Source organism: Drosophila sechellia, chromosome 3R (genome assembly GCF_004382195.2).
Source record: "Drosophila sechellia strain sech25 chromosome 3R, ASM438219v1, whole genome shotgun sequence".
In the NCBI taxonomy this organism is placed as follows: domain Eukaryota; kingdom Metazoa; phylum Arthropoda; class Insecta; order Diptera; family Drosophilidae; genus Drosophila; species Drosophila sechellia.
This window is the reverse complement of record NC_045952.1, coordinates 7,634,743-7,654,949: the sequence shown is the minus strand read 5'-3', so window position 1 is coordinate 7,654,949 and position 20,207 is coordinate 7,634,743. Positions and strand designations below refer to the sequence as shown.

Sequence of the window (20,207 nt, the reverse complement as noted above, 5' to 3'; positions counted from 1 at the left end):
AACGTCGAATCCGAACTGGGAAGGTCCAACTGTGACAGCAGCAGCTATCTCGTCTCTTTGTCGGGTGGTACAGTACAGCTCTGCTCCCCCGCCGCCCGCCCGCCCCCTCGGCGCTGGTGTGTGCCCGCTGCTCTGCTTACACAATAACTGTGCATCGATTGAGTCCAGCTCCAGCGAGAAGAGAAGCAGCCCAGGACTAACTCTCGTTCGACATAAGAATAAAAGGATATTACGTTAGCGAACAGCAGTCGTGTGTGATCAGTATTTGTTGTATTTGTCTCGTTCCAACGCGAATCGGTTCTAGTGCTGAAAACAAGTTCAATACTGCTAACGGGGTAGTTTTCTGCGAAAGCCCCCAAAACACAATACGCAACGCCAAGCGCAAAAATTGTGTAATAGCACCCAAACGTGTAAAAGGTAGAAAAAAATAAGAAAGCATAAAAGAAAAAAAATGAACAAAATGAAACCAAGAACTTTCCATGTCTGCTCAACTGCAGCGCCCACCGACTGCCCATCACCCCCCTTTGGGGCGTCGAGAAAACGACAACGTCCTTGTACGAAATCGATTTTTCCAAAACTTCATGCCTGGCGTAATGGATATATACATTTGTAACCATCTGAAGAGAGAAGCGGAGATCGAAAAGAACTGTGTGCCCAGGCATTATACCTTTTTCGTTTTCCCCTGAGGGAAAAACGGGAGATAGGCATAAAGAAAATGCATTTTTCGGACGCATTTGACAGTGTTCGAGTGATCTAGAGTGTTTTAGTGTGTGTGCCATAGCGAGACGAATATGCAGAAATAATGTTTTTCCTCCTCTTTGATTTGGCATTAAATTTGGCGTTCATGGCAAGCCAAACGCATGTCCGTCCGATTGTCCGTCCGTTTGTCCGTTTCCTCCGCATCGCTTTCGCCTGACGTACTTTTGTGGCAATGAAATCGTTTAGATTCAATTGACGCGATTTACATTTTGGAATAGCAGTAATTTCCTGGCCACCCCACACGAATGAGTGGATATAGCGAGCCAGCCACATATATAGAGCGATTTGGGCCCCCCGCCTGGCGATTTCATAATTCCGCACACAGCATAAAAAAAAGAGGGGCACAGGAAAAAGTCTTGGAAAATTTTCCTGACGCTCTTTTCGAACTTGCGCCCCCGACAGTTCGCTCCCACTGCGCTGTTTACCGTTAAGCTCGCTCACTTTCGAAATTCTGTCTCTCGCTTTCTCTCTTGGCCTCTCCATTTGCCATGTGCCGTTATTCGGCATCCTGGAAACTGCAGCTCGCCTGCATTTCCATACACACTCGCTTCCATTGTCCACTTCCACACAATTTCCCGTGACTCCGTGGCCTTCCAGCGGTCCACTTGCTGCTCCACCGCCACGTACTTCCAGCGCCCGCGTATCCTGTGGATTGTTGCATAAGCTCGAGTCGTTTTAACCGTTTTCGCCTCTATTAATATTGCCCTTTTTCAAACTTTTAATTTTCTCATTTCAGTTTTATCGAGTTTTTATTTTGTACTTTGTTAATCGTGTTTTATTTGCCCCAACCGTTGTCGTGCCTTACATTTTTGTTTGTTGATCGTTTTACCTGTCTCGCCTCTAATAAGCTTAAACAAGAATCCGCATAATGAGTGCTGAGGTGGGTAATCGAAACTGACGAGCTCAGAAACATTTTATTCATTTACGTATTTTCCCATCAACTGTAATTTACCTTGACCGCTTCGAGCATGATACATTTAAGTTAACTTTTACGAATCAGCGTTACATAACCTACCCTTGTCCTCTTATTAAGTAGGGATTCGTATAAGAAATTATATTGGTCTGGTAAAAAATATTTGGGACTGGGGTTTTTATAGAGAGCAAGCAAAACGTGCGAAAATTAAGCAGACAATTAGCTGGAAATTGTTAATAATATTTAAATTAAACACTCCAGCAACTGAGATCATTAGCGTGCTCATCTCATCTGGCGTTTCAGTCTGCGGATCACAAAAAAAAAAAAACAATCAATTTGGGTGAAAATGCATTTTTAAGATACTAGAGATGCCAGACACGATGTGTTATCTTGCCCAGTGAAACTGGTTTTTATTTTCTTTTTCGGGGTACTATGAAGGGGGGAAAACGAGCCTAGCAAAACAGTTTCGATTTCCCAGTCGAATGCATTGTGTTCTATCAATCCGAATCAGACACCTCAACGATTGAGCCGCCTCAATCTGGTTTGAAACTGGTTAAATCCAAACTTGCACTCACCTGCCGGCTAATGCACCTTCGAATAAAAGCGATATGTCGACAATTCGCCCGATTTCTGGCTTACACATTTCCCAGATACTTTTGTATTTGTATACTTTTGTACACTTTTTTGCATTGATTGAACAATTAGCGCGTCAATTCGATGCAGAGCTCTTTCCCTCCAAATAGTCGACATGTTGTAAATTGATATTCAAGTTCAAATGCCAAATGGTTTGCGGCGAAATGTGTGCATACCGTTTTGTTCTATTCGGTTTAGGGGGAAACATTTCAGCTGGACTGCAGCAACAGATACACAGATACAATTGTATCTGTTCGTCTAATTGGCTCGCTGGCAGCTCACAGTTCGCAGTTTTCAGTGTTCAGTTCTCAGTTTACTATTTTCCATTTCACTGGCTTATGTAAGTTTCTCTGCGGCTGACCGGCCATTGTCGCATTCTGATTTATATACCTATATATACGTTATTTTCGCCCCGATCTCCATCCTGGACCCCAATCCCTATCCCAATACCAAACCCATACCCCTTGGTTTCACATGCCGTGCCGCTTGGCATTGTTTCGGATCAATTGAAGCATGAAAAGCGCGATTAAGTTGAATTAATGTGTATAGAAAAATCGGAATTAGCGGCATTGTGGGAAAACCGGGCGCTTTCCACCCGCAAAGTCATGGCTAACAATTGTTTACTACTTCCTAGGCAAGGTAGCATGAAAGCTTAAGATAGTACTATCACTAGGATACATTCTAACCCATATCTTAACTTTAATCCTCCCATCAGATTGTTTAGCACTTGAGAGGGAATCTTAGAACGAGGGAAACCAGCGACGTGAGATAAAAGATACGAAAGCAGATCGATAGTCGTTTGAACACTTGCCACAGTGCGTAAGCCGAAGAGTAGAGAAACCCTTCAGTAGCAGGCCTCTAGGCCCGATTCTCTCGATTTTCGATTCGATTTATTTCATGCTGCCAAAGCGTCCTCAATTGAACCAGAAAACCCAAAAGGCCGAAAAAAAAGAGAAAAAACCCGAAACCAAATGCACATACATATAATGAAATTAAATAAATCAAGACACGCCAGGCCCGAAAAAGCAAAGCCAAACAAAGCGTAAGATTCTCGAATATGTATAGTCGAGTATACCCGCAAGTTGGCTGCCATGTGAACGCGACAGGTTTACGTTCTCGCTTTCCCCTCGCCCTCGCATTCATTAGTGTATACATACTTTCGTCTCGAGACATACGTATTTTTAATTAATTTGATTTGATTTCCTTCGACCCCTCGGTTTTGCATGGCCAAACAAACAGTAGACTATACGAGTATGTTTATATTGCATATCTCTTGAGTTCTTTTGAGTTTCGCTGACGGCTGCGCTCTTCACTAGCCCATTTTGTTTGTTTTTTAAATAATAGTCATAATAATAACAGTGATTCACGACGCACTGCAGATAACGCTGTCCGATCCAAAAGCGGTTCGAATTTTGGCTACCGCTTGCTGGAAAGCCTTTCTATTGGAAGTCTATGTATAACACATGATTCATAGTCCTTTGGCAGCCTGGCTAAAGTTTTCCATTTCCCATTAGCGCTGAATCATCAAAACAAATCGCGTGTTGCCAGGCCAACGAAAAACCGCAATCCCCGAAAGGCCTTTAGTTTTAGCTCAGACCTAATGTATGCATCATATCCTATCATATTAATGTTTACACTAGTATTGCATAAGTTGAATTGTAGTGTCTCTGTTCGTTCATATCATATATTTATCATATATTTGGTTATTATTTAGTTATCTTACTTGCTGCTCGCTATATCTGGTAAAGTGAAAGTAATGAAAATAATTCTTGAAACTCAACTAAAGAATAATTTATAAATCTAAACTTATTGCAAATGCATATACAGCTTTGTAAAGTATTAAAGTCGACTTTTTTGTAAAGTAAACCAGTCTGATTTATTTATACACAATTTATCACTGTAAGAGACTAAGGTTTGCATTCATGAATATCATTTATCACTTTACCAGAGGCGGAAAATAGCTCTCTTATTTATTATAATAGCCAGTATATGGCTACATACATGCATAGTGTACGTCTTGCATTTGCTTATGCTCGTTTTTAGTTTGGTTCGATTTTTGATTTTTATCTCTTCCCCGTTTGAATACGTTACTTGTTCGCCCATCATCGACATCATCAATCAAACACCACCCAACAACCGACCCACCAACAACAACACTCAAACTGAAACCGAAACCGAACCCGAATCCGAACTCGAAACCCAAACCTTCATGTGCGTAGCATGGGAGGGCGGACTCTTATCGAGTCGCCACGGTTATAGCCACCGATGACGACAATCGCACAGCCGATGGCCAGTACAAGGTAAATCGAATTTTCCTCACTCACATCACACACAGCCATACATACACACTCGTATCTATCATCCACTCTATTTATGTTTTTCATTTCTAATACAGACCCCTTTCGATTTTAAGCGCTTTACTAACCCACTTCTTTCCCATCGATTTCCCTTTTCCCGGTCTATAATTGCACATATTATTTATTATATTTGCTAGACTTGGGCATGCTTCCAATGGCATTTTCCGAGTGCAGTTGACATTTAGAAAGCACTGGCGAAATGCTTACAGCGGCTATAAATAGCCATAATTCGCTATGTAAAACGATGGCCAATAATAATGTCATAAATATGGCCATTTTAGATATTCTCGGAGTTTCTTTTCGAATCTCCATTCTCTCAAGAATATATTATTGTTCAATGAAATATTGCCTAGTGCTTATACCACGCAGGTTTTTTTTAAGTTTTCCAAATGAACAGGAGTTAAACTTGTTGTTCTTTTTTCCATTTGTTTTGCCTTGATTGCATGGCAACCCCAACAATGACGTCAGAGAGCAAAAAATCACTGCCCGTGCGTCTTGAAAAAAAGAGAACACTTATAGACACTGTTAAAGATAGAATGCCAGACACTAGACAGCTGCTAAGACTATATATAATATAACTTTTGAATCCACATATATTTGATTTAGAATTCTCTTTCCTTTCCTTCTTGTTTTTTTATTTGGCCAATTCAAAGGCTTTCGAGGTCAGCTAATGCATAGTAAATCTATATATTTTTGGCTGCACTGTAGGAAAAGTTACTTTTCATTCATTTTTTTCGTATTTGATTTATAATTCCTTTGTTTTGAATACGTAGCATATGTGTAGGAACAAATGTTTGTATAATTGCTTGATGTTTTGTTTTGTGCACCTCAATTCATTTACGTGCTCTTCTCATTTCGATTGGGAGCGTCATTTAGCGCGCATTTTGCATGCCTTAGATTGCGATTACTAGAGCTTTACGTATCAGCGGTCGTTTTAAATATTCTCACGCTCGAACTCATTTCGGAATGGGTTCGCCCAAGTCTATAACCACATCCCCGTGCACAGGTTGGGAAAATCACTTGACAAGTAGTAAATTTAAGTCGGGTAAGTAGTTAACAACGGGTACCGGTAAAAGTGATCTCTAACTGACCTCTAACTCTTAATGGTAAACGGAACGGTTCTGCTATTTTGAAGGTTTCTTCAGTGCAAACCTATCATAAACTCTTCTCTATCTACTTCCTCTGTAACCAATCCCAAAACACACTGGTAATATTGAATCCTTTACGCCTTTTTTGAAAGGCCTAACCAAGGCATGAAGTAAATCGAATTTTGTGTCGGCTAATGGGTCTATCGCTGCAGTGCATTAATGCCTTCCGCTACTAACGATATTATCCCTCTTAACTCAACAGTCAAGACGCAAGATGCCGGCCAAAGTTAATAAAAAGGAGAATTTAGATGATCTCAAACAGGAGTTGGATATCGATTTTCATAAAATCTCTCCTGAGGAATTGTATCAGCGCTTTCAGACACATCCCGAAAATGTAAGTGCATCATTTGAGTATGGTGTCCCATTTGAAATGTGAACTTATACGTCTCTGATCTTCCGCAGGGTCTAAGTCACGCCAAGGCCAAGGAAAACTTGGAGCGCGATGGTCCGAATGCGCTGACGCCACCCAAGCAGACGCCCGAATGGGTGAAGTTCTGTAAGAACCTGTTCGGTGGCTTCGCCATGTTGCTGTGGATCGGTGCTATTCTCTGCTTTGTGGCCTATTCTATCCAGGCCAGCACCAGCGAGGAGCCGGCCGACGATAATTTGTATCTGGGTATTGTACTTTCCGCTGTCGTCATCGTGACGGGCATTTTCTCATACTATCAGGTATGTGTCCCTCAAATCTGAGCAGCTGAAGATCGGCTAACTAAGTCTGGTGTGTGTTCCGCAGGAATCGAAAAGTTCTAAGATCATGGAATCGTTCAAGAACATGGTACCCCAGTTCGCCACCGTCATCCGCGAGGGCGAGAAACTCACGCTGCGCGCTGAGGATCTCGTTCTGGGCGATGTCGTTGAGGTGAAGTTCGGCGACCGTATCCCCGCTGATATCCGCATCATCGAGGCGCGCAACTTCAAGGTGGACAACTCCTCGCTGACCGGCGAGTCGGAGCCGCAGTCCCGCGGTGCCGAGTTCACCCATGAGAATCCACTGGAGACCAAGAATCTGGCCTTCTTCTCCACCAACGCCGTCGAGGGCACTGCCAAGGGCGTCGTCATCAGCTGTGGTGATCACACCGTAATGGGCCGCATTGCTGGCCTTGCCTCCGGTCTAGACACCGGCGAGACGCCCATTGCCAAGGAGATCCACCATTTCATCCACCTTATTACCGGCGTGGCCGTGTTCCTGGGCGTCACCTTCTTCGTGATTGCCTTCATCCTGGGCTACCACTGGCTGGACGCTGTCATCTTTTTGATCGGTATCATCGTCGCCAACGTGCCCGAGGGTCTGCTGGCCACCGTCACTGTGTGCCTGACCCTTACCGCCAAGCGTATGGCCTCCAAGAACTGCCTGGTGAAGAATCTGGAGGCCGTGGAGACCCTTGGCTCCACATCGACCATCTGTTCCGATAAGACCGGCACCCTCACCCAGAACCGAATGACGGTCGCCCACATGTGGTTCGATAATCAGATCATCGAGGCCGACACAACTGAGGATCAGTCGGGTGTTCAATACGATAGAACCAGCCCTGGATTCAAGGCGCTCTCTCGCATTGCCACTCTCTGTAACCGTGCCGAGTTCAAGGGAGGCCAAGATGGCGTCCCCATCCTCAAGAAAGAAGTCAGTGGAGATGCCTCCGAGGCTGCTCTGCTCAAGTGCATGGAACTGGCTCTGGGCGATGTGATGAACATTCGCAAGCGTAATAAGAAGATTGCTGAGGTGCCCTTCAACTCCACCAACAAATACCAAGTGTCCATCCACGAAACCGAGGATACCAACGATCCGCGCTACTTGCTCGTAATGAAGGGAGCCCCCGAACGTATCTTGGAGCGCTGCTCTACCATTTTCATCAACGGCAAAGAGAAGGTTCTGGACGAGGAGATGAAGGAGGCGTTCAACAATGCCTACATGGAACTCGGTGGACTGGGTGAGCGCGTGCTCGGTTTCTGTGACTTTATGCTGCCATCCGACAAGTATCCCAACGGCTTTAAGTTCAACACCGACGACATCAACTTCCCCATCGATAATCTGCGTTTCGTCGGCCTTATGTCCATGATTGATCCCCCACGTGCTGCCGTGCCCGATGCCGTTGCCAAGTGCCGATCTGCCGGTATCAAGGTCATCATGGTCACCGGCGATCACCCGATCACTGCCAAGGCCATCGCCAAGTCTGTCGGTATTATATCCGAGGGCAACGAAACCGTCGAGGACATTGCCCAGCGCCTCAACATCCCCATCTCTGAAGTGAATCCCCGCGAGGCCAAGGCCGCCGTCGTCCATGGCGCTGAGCTCCGTGATGTGTCCAGCGACCAGCTTGATGAGATCCTTCGCTACCACACCGAGATCGTCTTCGCCCGTACCTCGCCCCAGCAGAAACTGATCATTGTCGAGGGTTGCCAGCGCATGGGAGCTATTGTGGCCGTGACTGGTGATGGTGTCAATGATTCTCCCGCTCTAAAGAAGGCCGATATCGGTGTTGCCATGGGTATTGCCGGTTCCGATGTGTCCAAGCAGGTGAGAATTCAGATTATAGTGATAAAAGTTGGGACGGAGTAAAAATATCACCCAAATTGGCCATCAATTAGGAAGATGTTATGATTTTAAAGCAGCATAATTAAATTCGCAAAATTAATTCGCAAATGAGCGTGATATTTTTTTCTTATCCACGCATTAACCATTCCATATTAACATTTAAAAGTATTTTGTTGAATACGCGTTTAATGTTTTTAGTACGGGAAAATACGGTATAATTTTCCTATCTGCATGAACTCATGTTTTCTGTTTATGACACTCCTGTAGTAAGTGAGAGATGGTTCAATATGGATTTGATGTTTTTTGCCTACCAAAATGCCCAAATTAATTATCTAAATGATCCTGTGTAGGCTGCTGACATGATTTTGCTGGACGACAACTTTGCCTCCATTGTGACTGGTGTGGAGGAGGGTCGCCTGATCTTCGATAACCTGAAAAAGTCCATCGCCTACACCCTGACCTCCAACATTCCCGAAATCTCGCCCTTCCTGGCCTTCATCCTCTGCGACATACCACTGCCACTGGGAACCGTGACGATTCTGTGCATCGATCTGGGCACTGACATGGTAAGTTTAGACCTCTGCCCCGAACCCAAGCCCCAACGAAGATTAAAGTTAAAGTTGCTATTAAGTTAGTATCATTCGAGCAAGTTAAATATAAAAGTTGTAGCCCATCCCAGTTAATAGTTAAGAAATAGCCTTTTTAACACCCACTCTGAACGTAAATTGTGCGGCTAACTGCACTGGCGATCAGATTCCTGCCATATCGCTGGCCTACGAGGGACCCGAGGCTGACATCATGAAGCGCCGGCCGCGCAATCCGGAGATCGATAACCTGGTCAACGAGAGGTAAACGCTCTAGCCTCCGCTCCGACTTAGATCCAGCAGCTCCAGCTAGAATACAACGCAGTGCTAGGCCATCGAATAGTTTAAGTGCTCTTAATCACTCTAGCTAACCCCACAGATCTAGGCCAAAATCGAACTGAATTGAATTTATGGATTGTAAACTGTTGCTAATGTAACTACCTGCCGTAATCCAATACCTAGGTGCCAGCCATTTCATTGGCCTACGAACATGCTGAAGCCGATATTATGAAGCGTCCGCCACGTGACCCCTTCAACGATAAATTAGTGAACTCAAGGTGCCAATAAAGTCAATTTATACCCCACACTAATACACACCCACACACACACCACACACACACTCGCCAACTCACTAACCTAAACCTTTAAAAGGATAAATCAAGACTGAAGTAAAGAAAAGCGCAAATCAAGAGAAAAAACATATAACTATAGCATATGTCTTATGTGTATGTGGCTGGATTGTACTAGATTAAGTTGGCCTAAACGAAGGCAGCGTAACTATCTAACAAAGCCGTTGACACGTTTATGGCTTACTAATTACCCAACATAACTCTTAAGAATGTTATCACTCGAACATGCCCACCACACCAGCTTTCCTCTCCGATATCTCATCTCTGTAGCATATGTCCATTCGGTGGCAGATCCCTCGTCATGCATCTATACATCTATACATAGCATCTGTTCTGTACATTTCAAGTACAAGTCCATATCCCATTTTTATTGAGTTTCCGCCCAGAGAGTTTATATAAAAATCATACATACGCTCATATAACCGCTCCCACATGTACAATTCCATCATTCCGACTTTGAATATCTTGCCCAAACGAATATCGACTTCATCTGCCATACTCTAATGCTCTAAATGTTAATATGTGTGCGTCGTATATTGTTAATCTCTCACAAATATATAATTCAGATACATATCGCTCACGATTTTCGTATTGTGGTGTAACTAACACTGAGTTAACCCTAAGATTCACCCCTCGACGTTATTTGAATTGGACAAATTGATTGGCATTTGTAATGGATTTTAAGTTTGTACAATTTGGCAAAATTTCAATATGAAAATTAGCATTTGCACACGATTTTTATGAACTAACCCAACCGAAATAATGGTTTTTATTTCATGATTTGACTCGAGAACTTACATTAGCTTATGTTTAACTCTGTTCGTCACTCCACACATCAAGCATTTTGCCCTATAAGTCTCTGCAGCTTAAGTTTGATTTAAGAGGGGGGTTTAAGTTATGCAATCTAGTCTGTAAGATATACTTATACCCTTATGAACCAGCGTCGCCCCCCAGCTCAGCGGATTTCTCAGGGTTTTGCAGAGTTCAAGGAGAGGAGTTTATGTTTCCATAATTTATCGTATTTAATTTCATTTATTTTTTCCACTTCAACCAACTACCAACCGATAACCCACCACCACAAACGATCGTTCGCACGTTTAGGTGCCAGCCATTTCCTTAGCTTATGAGACGGCTGAATCCGATATTATGAAACGCCAGCCGAGGAACCCCTTCCAAGATAAACTGGTCAACGAAAGGTAAAGTTTCGCTCCGTGCTGATCTCGAATCAATTACAACATTTACCAGAACAACCAACAAACAACTTTCAATCAACCAACCAACCAGACAACAGCAAGAACCGAATTTCTATTCTGTAACGTAAATGACACATATCCGAACGCAAGTCAAGATTTTGCATCTTCTGCTACTCTATGAACCACCAAATAATTCCATTTTGTCACGCAATGAAAAGCAAATTGATAACCATTGAACTGAACTCCTACTTTGGCCGGCCAAAGTCGTTAAAGCAAGCTAAAATCAGAGTACGCTTTCTTTCTATCCTACAAGTCCAAGATAATGAAATCATTTTACTCTACTTTTAACCTATATTATCCGCTATATCTCTGTCTTTCTATATACTAACTAAAATATTTTTAAATAGCTTAAGTACTCCTTGGTTGAATGTTGATTATTTGGATTAACTCCACCGATGTTTTCCATGTTTTATGTTAAATGTTTCATTTGGTAGCTTTTCTTTGAATTTCTGTTCATTGCTCTCTTATTTAGTTCAATATTCTCAAGTCTTTTCTAGTCTCTGATATTTCCGTTTAGATAGTATAAAGTAAATTTCAAATCGATTAGTTATTTTGATTTTACATACATAACTATAACACTGTGAATCAAGTGAATCAAGGTGTGTTCTTAGTGAATTCGTTAAGTTTTTTCTTATAAGCTATTCCTGAACACACTTTCGGACTTCAAGGTCCAACGGATAGCACTTTGGATAATTTTTAGAAAGATCTTTATAAAATACTTAAAGTATATTTTCCTTTTGTATTTTTTCAAATGTACGGCATTTCGTAAGATTTTTAATTTGTTTTTGCAATAATGCAATATATCCAATTATTGTACGCTGATAAATGTAATTGTAATCATAACTACATATACATACATAGCTACTATTGATTATATAACCCAAAATAAGTTTTTCATCTTATTAAGTTTTAACTAAAGAAGACACAAGGAAGAACAACTTTTTCGGATACCATTTTCTCAAATATTTTTGCACTTGAAATATTTAGAAACTGTACCTATATTGGATTAGGAGTAAATCTTGTAAATCTTTTTCTTATAGCCATGACGTCAGTTAGTTTGTCTTTCACTTTTCTGCTTAACTTTGGTAAACTTTCGCTCTCTCTCTCTATCACTTTATCTCTATATCTACAACGATTCTTAAGGTGTTATGAAATTCAATTTTGGGGCTAAAGCATCTTTCCCAAGATACTTGAATTTATGTTTTCCAGTTTCGGAAACATTCGTATTTCTTTTTATTGTAATCCTTGATAACTTGGTTTATTTTAGATTTATGTTCTACTGTAGAAGCTCTACAGATATTTGTTTTGGTTTTTCGTATAAAGATCCTTTTATTTGTGGTGCGAAGGTAAGTGGTGATCATCTTGATACCTGAAGACTGAGGCTCTAGCTCACTTCTGGGCTATGTTTTCGTAGAATAAACGATAATTTATTACCATGTCAATACAGATCTTTTCCATCTTAGTTCTTAGCCTTATGCTAGAGCAGGCCTATTGTTAATTTAGCGAGTCTGTATAATCTATGACATTTGTACGTTTCTACTGATGCTACACTCATGATACGGTAGACGAATCTTTTGTCTCGACATCAATTCATTCACGAATCTCCTCTTACTAAGGTCAATTCGAATCATTCAGCACATTCTATCAATCAATCAGACCAGAGTTTGCCCTGTATTTTTCTCTACCAACTCTCAGTCAGTCATTCATTGAAACGTCTTCTTTTGAGTTGTAGTTGAACGACACTCACACAAATCTCGCCCGAACTCAATCTGAAATCCAGACTAAAATTGTCCTCTAGTAATAATGATACATATATAATGATTTAGCGCAATTTAAGCTCTAATCCATTCTTGTACACCCTATATCTGTGCATTTACTATTACCTACTACTTACTATATATCGATTTTACTATTACTGGGTGCTCTATGCTCTTTTTGCCCTAGATTAGTTTTAGCTTCGTAAGTACGTGGGAGCTAACAAAAAAAAAATGAAAAACACCTTAATATGCAACAACAAATACCCGATGATGGTACTACTTGACACAGACTCCCGCCCTCCCCTCAGATCTCTATCTATCTATTACGATCTATTAGCGACTATTAATTAGCGTATAAAGAACAAGTATTTATTACTCGCCCGCAAGCATACTTATATAAAACTTTTATACAAATATTTTATATATATTTGTAAACTTTAACCAGATTTTCCTTTGTATTTCCCTACATTCTTTCGACTCTTGTTATGTCTTTCTTTTGATTATCAAACAACCAACTAACAATTGCAACTTGCACAAATACCGATAACCGAACAATCAATAACCATTAATTGCCATATACCGCAAGATTCCGGCCATTTCACTCGCTTACGAGCAAGCCGAGAGCGATATTATGAAGCGTCAGCCGAGAGATCCGTATCGCGACAACTTGGTGAACCGCAGGTCAGGAAAACTTAACGCTAAGGTCTTATAAAAAAAAAAAAACAAAAACAAAACTCCAATATCCAAGTGTTAACCGTCTTTTAGTTGATTAGTTACGAAATAGAAAATGAACAAACATGCAACCATCTTTTACGTTACCAACTTTGAACTTTGTTTGATGTGCTGTGGTCGCGTTTCTTGCATCATAATTTGACCAAACAAGTAGATCAACCGATCATCAATCAGTCTAAAATGCAATCAATCGAATGCTAAATTCCAAATTTCATCCAGAAACTTTTGCGACTGTTTGTTCGTTTGCTGATGCGTTCATGCGTTTTTCCTCGTTTAAATTTCAATTCCACACTTATGAACGTAAAAAAAAATACATTTATTCCACAGTTTTATGTTTTCTAGTTTTCTTTCGTTCCGATTTATATGTGACCTACTTATAATTTTCTTTCTGAAACTCTCAATGTGGAATGATAATATCTTTTGAATATTCTTAAACCAAAAAGTTTTTAAAATTTACCCACCTTAAAAATTCCGTTTTCATTTTCAATCTTATTAACTTGATTTCATATGGAATATCTCCCTTAATGTATCCCTCACTTAAATCCCTAAATCTAAGTGTTACATTTGTGGTGTGTTACTCGCACAACAAACTTCGATCCTTACACACACTTATTGTGTATGTTCAAACTATTGAGGAACAACATTCGTATTGAATCTTAAAGTGTGTTTTGCAAACAGCTGCTTCTAGAGAATTTGGCGAAGTTAGCTCAAAGAAAAACGCTCGCTCGCTCAAACGCTCACCTGCATAAACAAAAACAAAGTACACGACCCATACAACAAACAATCGAATATAAGGTGGATCTATTTCCACAAGCCCTTAGACAAGCAAAAGACTGAACCAAACAATCAAAAACACACGAAACCCACAAAAAACGAAGCTTCTGCCGTTACTCTTAGATCAGTTAGTACGTTACTTGTAGATGAGTTTGTTCGAGCCAACTACAAAACGAAAATCGCTTCAGTTGTGTTCTAGATACACCATATGATCGTTATATACCAAATATATACATACCTAGACTCGTTCCGAAATCTGGTTCCAAGTTTCCAAGTCGTGGTAAGTCTGAAAGTGAGGGAAGGTGTCCTGATAAACGTAGGTAATACTTAAAAATCTAACAACAATGGCAACGGATAATGATTTGTTATGAGTTCCTTGTGTGTAATACTTTTACGTATTTATTACTCTTAAGTTTGTGTTTACGTGTAAGTTTATGATTGAGTTATTGTTTTATGTTTTATGTGATTTCGATCGAAACTTCCTTGAACGTAAGTAAACCAAAGGTTGTAGAGCTGCACTCGCCTGTCGTAGTAATAGTGGCACGCTTAAATGTCCTGCATGTTACGATATGTATGTCCTGTATTTAGACCGCATGTTCAACTAGCACTAACAATAACTTTGCGTTTCACATCCACATCCAATGCAAAATGTATGAAAGCCAAACAATGCAATGAAATTCAAACAATTCTGCGCCATCACGCTTTCTATCGAGTGTAGACTGTACGATTTGCTTTTACGCGCTCTTGAAATTAAAACGAGATTTGCCCAGACACTTTCCACGCTACATAAAGTAATGTCTTAATCCATTTGCTTAAACAATCCATAAAAGAGCTTCATGGTAAAGTGGCACTAACTACAATCTAATCGACTAACCCCGAGTAAGAATTGCTACTCGGATCAAGGACAGAACGGACATTTGCGGTCCTTGGGCAGGGTTTTTGTTTGATTTCCTCCCTAAGTGTTTTGTGTTTGTTGTGCGTGTTATCCTTCCGTTCTATCTTTTTGTGTGCCAACCTTTATGGCTTTATTTCAAGCATTCTTTGATCATTTCTTGAGTACCCCAAACGACCTATCTTACTGCCTTTAATGTTCTACGACAAACAAAAATCCTGGCCAAGCCGCGCATGTTCCTGTTTTCTTCAGTCCGATGCCCGAAACTTTACCGCTAGCCAAACTGTAACGAGAAGTGTCTTGCGTCCTGAAAAACAAAACCAAACCCCACACAAAAGAAAAAGTGTTGCCTGCCTTTGAGAGTTACCTAACGAGATTTGCTTCTTTCTCCCAACTTCCAACTTGGTCCCGCCCATTAAACTAAACCAGGTTGATTTCGATGGCCTACGGACAGATCGGCATGATCCAGGCCGCCGCCGGCTTCTTTGTGTACTTCGTCATCATGGCTGAGAACGGCTTTTTGCCCAAGAAACTGTTCGGCATTCGTAAGATGTGGGACTCAAAGGCTGTCAACGATCTAACTGACTCCTACGGTCAAGAATGGGTAAGTCGATACTCCAATTGGCTCTTTAACTCACGTTATTTTAACTCTGAATTCGTTCTTTGACGATGATGTAAACAGCCAAGGATATGTTAGATTCTAGTAGCCCCAGCCAAGAATAAGTGAAGCAATTCTAATTAATTTATCCTATACTCCCATAGACCTACCGTGACCGCAAGACCTTGGAGTACACCTGCCACACGGCCTTCTTCATCTCGATCGTGGTTGTGCAATGGGCCGATCTGATCATCTGCAAGACGCGTCGTAACTCGATCTTCCAGCAGGGCATGCGCAACTGGGCTTTGAACTTTGGCCTCGTCTTTGAAACCGTGCTGGCCGCGTTCCTCTCGTACTGCCCGGGCATGGAGAAGGGTCTGCGCATGTACCCCCTGAAGTAAGTGGTCCTTTAAAATCAGTATGGATCATTAATTAACCTTTTAATTAACCATCCCTACCCATACCATAGACTCGTCTGGTGGTTCCCGGCTATTCCATTTGCGCTGGCTATCTTCATCTATGACGAGACCCGTCGTTTCTACTTGCGCCGCAACCCCGGAGGCTGGTTGGAGCAGGAGACCTACTATTAAACACCCACACTGCTACACTCCCACACACACAGCCACATGCCCACACACGAACACACACCACAACAAGAGCAACCAGGAACACCCACAAAAAACACCTACAATCCATGGAGAGCAACAAATAGAAATGTTTATGAACCACAAAACCCACGAAACCCACAAAAGCAACGCAACCACAGTAATAGCAACAGCAGCAGCAACGGCAACAACAACAGCAACAGCTACGTCTACAACAAGCTACAGCAAGAACATATTACAATATATTTTATTTTTTTAATTTAATTATTTAAAGTAAACGAGGATAAACAAAAATGCAAGCGATAATTATTTTAAACGTTAAGTAAATTTAAATTATAAATTAAAGCTAAAAATAAGATTTAAATAAAGTATAAATGAAAATAAAACAAACAAAAACGAACAACAATTTCGATGAAACACCAATCACAACAAAACTAGAACAACAACAACAAACTCAACCAGTAACTAAGCAAAACAGTAACAACATGTTTTTAGTAAAATTATAACGTAACGAGAACTGGATGAGGCGATTTTTATCGCCACAATAACAAGATCCCAAAAAGCTAACACACACACACGCACTCACAAATACACTCACAAATACACACACACACACCGATACACAACGCATGACGAGACAAAGTATATAAGAAGTTTAGAGAAATTATAAAACGAAGTAAATAAAAAGTAAAATGAGGAAAGAAAACAATGAAAACCCCTAGCGTAGTTACCAAGTAAGCCGTGAAAAGTAAAGCCCAATAAAAACCACAACAACAACAACCTAAACAAAAGTACAGAAATTAATTTGCAAAACTTGAAACTTGTGTGTGTAAACCGCAGCTTAGCGCAGAAGAACGAAATATATATATAAACAGAAGAAAAACCACAAGAAATGTGAACACGACGAATATAATTGTTTATATATATACACACATATATTATATGGAAAAAATTTGATTATATAAATGGAGCTATACAATACACCAAAAACCAAAATTGAAACCATAACGAAATCGACCGATCTGCACTTGGCACTACGCCGAGGTCCGGATAAAGGTCTCCGAGCGATGTTTGGAGACCTGCCGGTCTAGAATTTGTTAAACTCAAAAGAAAAACCCAACTAAATGTTTAATAATAAACCCCCTTAAACCAATTGACATGCAATATTATGCTTTGTGTGCATTTAAGCCCAAAAGAACCGATGCCGAGATTCGGTGGGGTTAAGTCCCCCGATGTCGATATCGAGATTCAGATACAGATACCATTACCGATACCTAGGCCCAGAAGGAAAAGATAAAACCAAATAAAACTAAAAACCAAATTCAATACGAAACAAAAGAAAACAAAAGGAAAAAGCGCCCACAAAAAAAAAGTTTGTAAGTTTTACACGGCACAGCGCCCCAAAATGGGGCAAGCCCAAGGCAGTATTCTGTTTACCTTTTCTTTGATTGTTTTTTATCGCTTTCCCTGCCCACACACGCCCCAAAACAAAAACAAAAAGAAAAACAAATACAAATGAGCAAACACAACATGAACGGTTGAGCGGTCAAATTGTTGGTCATTACATTGAAGTTCAACGAATTAAAAAGCTTGGCATTGTCGTTATCAAATGAGTGGGTCTAAAAAAGCGGCTCGGGCTGGCTAATTGAGAATTTCAAGTTGTGAATTGTGAAAAATGGATCAGATAGCGATTATAGGATGCTCAATGAGCTCGGCTAGACCGATAAGATCACACCCACGCAGAGAGATACGCCCAGACATTCGAGTTTAATTCGCTGCTGTTTTCGTTTAGCCAACTGTCTTGTTTTCTAACTTAGTGAAGATGATCATTAGCATTGGGGATAACGATAATTATGGCATGTTAGTTATGAAAGAAAATGAAAACTAAACAAAATTATTATTATTAGTTGTTAACAAATTATATTGAGTAATTAATAATATTGATCGATGGATGCTGATGTGAAAGAAATATGATACTAAACTAAAACGAAGCAAAGCAAAAACCAAACGAGGACAAAAACAAAATATAAATAACTCATAATATGGACTACAAATATTTATAAACAAATGCAGAATTATATAAACGTTCGATGGTCAAAGCAAGAACTTGAAACAAAACAAAAACCACAACAAATTTGTCAACAACACGCAGAAGTAAAAACTTGCATGTAACAACAAAACAATGAGTAAACATTTTTAATTTTTTGTTCTTTCGCCCTCCGCTGTAAATGTATTTGTAGATTTAAACAATGATTAAAATAAAAAACTACATAAATAAAACTTAAAAAACAAATCAAAATCTTTTTTTTGCAAAAACGTGTGGAAGTGGGGCTTCAAAAAAAGCGTAAATTAAGATTTAAGTTGATTGCAAATGCACAGAAAAGTAATATGGAAAAGGTGCTTAAATTTGTAATCTGTCATTTTATTTCGTAAATGTCCTATGATCTATTGATTGCTATTATTCGTTCATTGAATTGAGTTGTCGTGCCAAATAATCATACACATCCGAAAGAAAAATCGCGACAGTTTTATGCCTACACACCAGCTGGAAACGAGGCTATAAACATAAATATATTGCTCATACGCCCCGTGTTCGCCCCTGCCGAATGAGTTGGCATCCGTAACGAAAACAAACAGAAAAGCGGACGAAAAAAAAATGGACGCCAAAGACAAAGGCAGCAAAAGGTTGTGAGCACACACATGTGCTCCTGTACTGTACTGTACTTACAGCAATGGCGTGCAGCGTGTTCTTCTCTTTCGCTACTTCTGCTGCTGTTTCCATTGCTGCGTCTATATGGCCATAAGGCTAACGCTATTGTCGCGGCAAGTCTCTCAGGGGCAACATGGGGAGGTCGTTGCGACAGCGGCAACATTTGGGTCTTATTAATTTCCGTTTTGCTTATTTATTTTTACGACGCCTCGCACAGCTCGCCATTCGGTTCGCAGTTCTGGGCCCGTCAGCCGCCGAACCGCCGAGCCATCCAGGTCCCCAAATTCTAACGCAGTCGCCATAGCCGAATGAACATTCGTAAGGAATTCCACCTTTAAAGCCCCGGTGATGCGCTACGATTGTTTAGAGAGGCATATTACACAACCGTAGATGCTGAGGACTGGAATATATTATTTATTTCTTAATTTTTAATTCATTTTTAAAACATTAAATATAATAATAACAACAAGATTACTTTAAATTGGGAAAATTTAATTATAATTAGAAAAAAATAACTACACAACTTTTTGTTTGCTAAACTTGTTAAGTTAAGACTATTAAGTTTTTTTTAGCACGGTATTAAAATATGTATAATGCATAACTAAAGTTTGTAGACGTGATGCTGCATAGAGAGCCAAGTAAAAAGGCGCAATCAACTAAATCAAAATTATACAGGGGAAAGCCATTTATCCGGTAAAACACATACCAATTAAGTTATTTTTAAAAGCTGACTTCAATGCGGTTAAAACCTTTTTGGCCACTTTTAGTTGGAATTGGAGATGAACTTCTCCAATTTGGATTTGAATATAAATAAATAAATATATTTAAATATAATGTATATGTTGAGATCAATACTGTACCCGTGAATATTATTATTTGTTAAGCTTAAGAAAGTATAAAATGATACAATATCCAGAAATACAAGTTTTGGCCACGTGAACCTTAAAATGGTTGTGGAAAATTTATATGGAAGATAACCTTTTTGCTTTGCAGTAATCACTTTCCTAACGGTGCTTATTGTTAATAGACTATTTTCCAAGCATAGAGTACAGGAAACTCGGCAGCAACTTTTTCCAACCGACTTAACAGGGGCGTCAAAAACTTACGCGCTTGCTTGTCTAAGACAGCGGGTGCTGGAGGAGGGGGTGTGGGTGTGGGGTATACTAACCCGCAATACCTCCACACCACCCTTCCCTCCCCACCGAACCTTCACCCACCCCCTCCCACCAGCGAAATGCGCCACTGCAACGAGAGGAAGATGGGGAACATCGGAGAGCGACAGCGAGAGAGAGCGGCGCAGTTGTTATCGCCTGGCCAGTGTTCCACTGCC

The 20,207-nt window shown here is 40.5% G+C and overlaps 1 protein-coding gene across 6 annotated transcripts; it reads left to right on the top strand.

Moving 5' to 3' along the window:
- LOC6620080 (sodium/potassium-transporting ATPase subunit alpha) lies at positions 1-18,239 on the top strand. Of its 6 annotated transcripts, XM_032722562.1 has the most exons (11): positions 1-417; positions 1,496-1,639; positions 4,525-4,605; positions 6,013-6,144; positions 6,213-6,479; positions 6,544-8,325; positions 8,694-8,909; positions 9,390-9,484; positions 15,394-15,568; positions 15,727-15,959; positions 16,032-18,239. In XM_032722562.1, exons 2-11 carry the CDS (start codon positions 1,628-1,630, stop codon positions 16,150-16,152), a joined length of 3,114 nt encoding a protein of 1,037 aa, XP_032578453.1. In that variant the 5' UTR covers positions 1-417; positions 1,496-1,627; the 3' UTR covers positions 16,153-18,239. The 6 variants fall into 6 exon arrangements, with proteins under 6 accessions (XP_032578453.1, XP_032578455.1, XP_032578454.1 ...); XM_032722564.1 differs by lacking the exon at positions 1,496-1,639; XM_032722563.1 differs by lacking the exons at positions 1,496-1,639; positions 4,525-4,605.
- Positions 18,240-20,207: the final 1,968 nt, after the last annotated feature.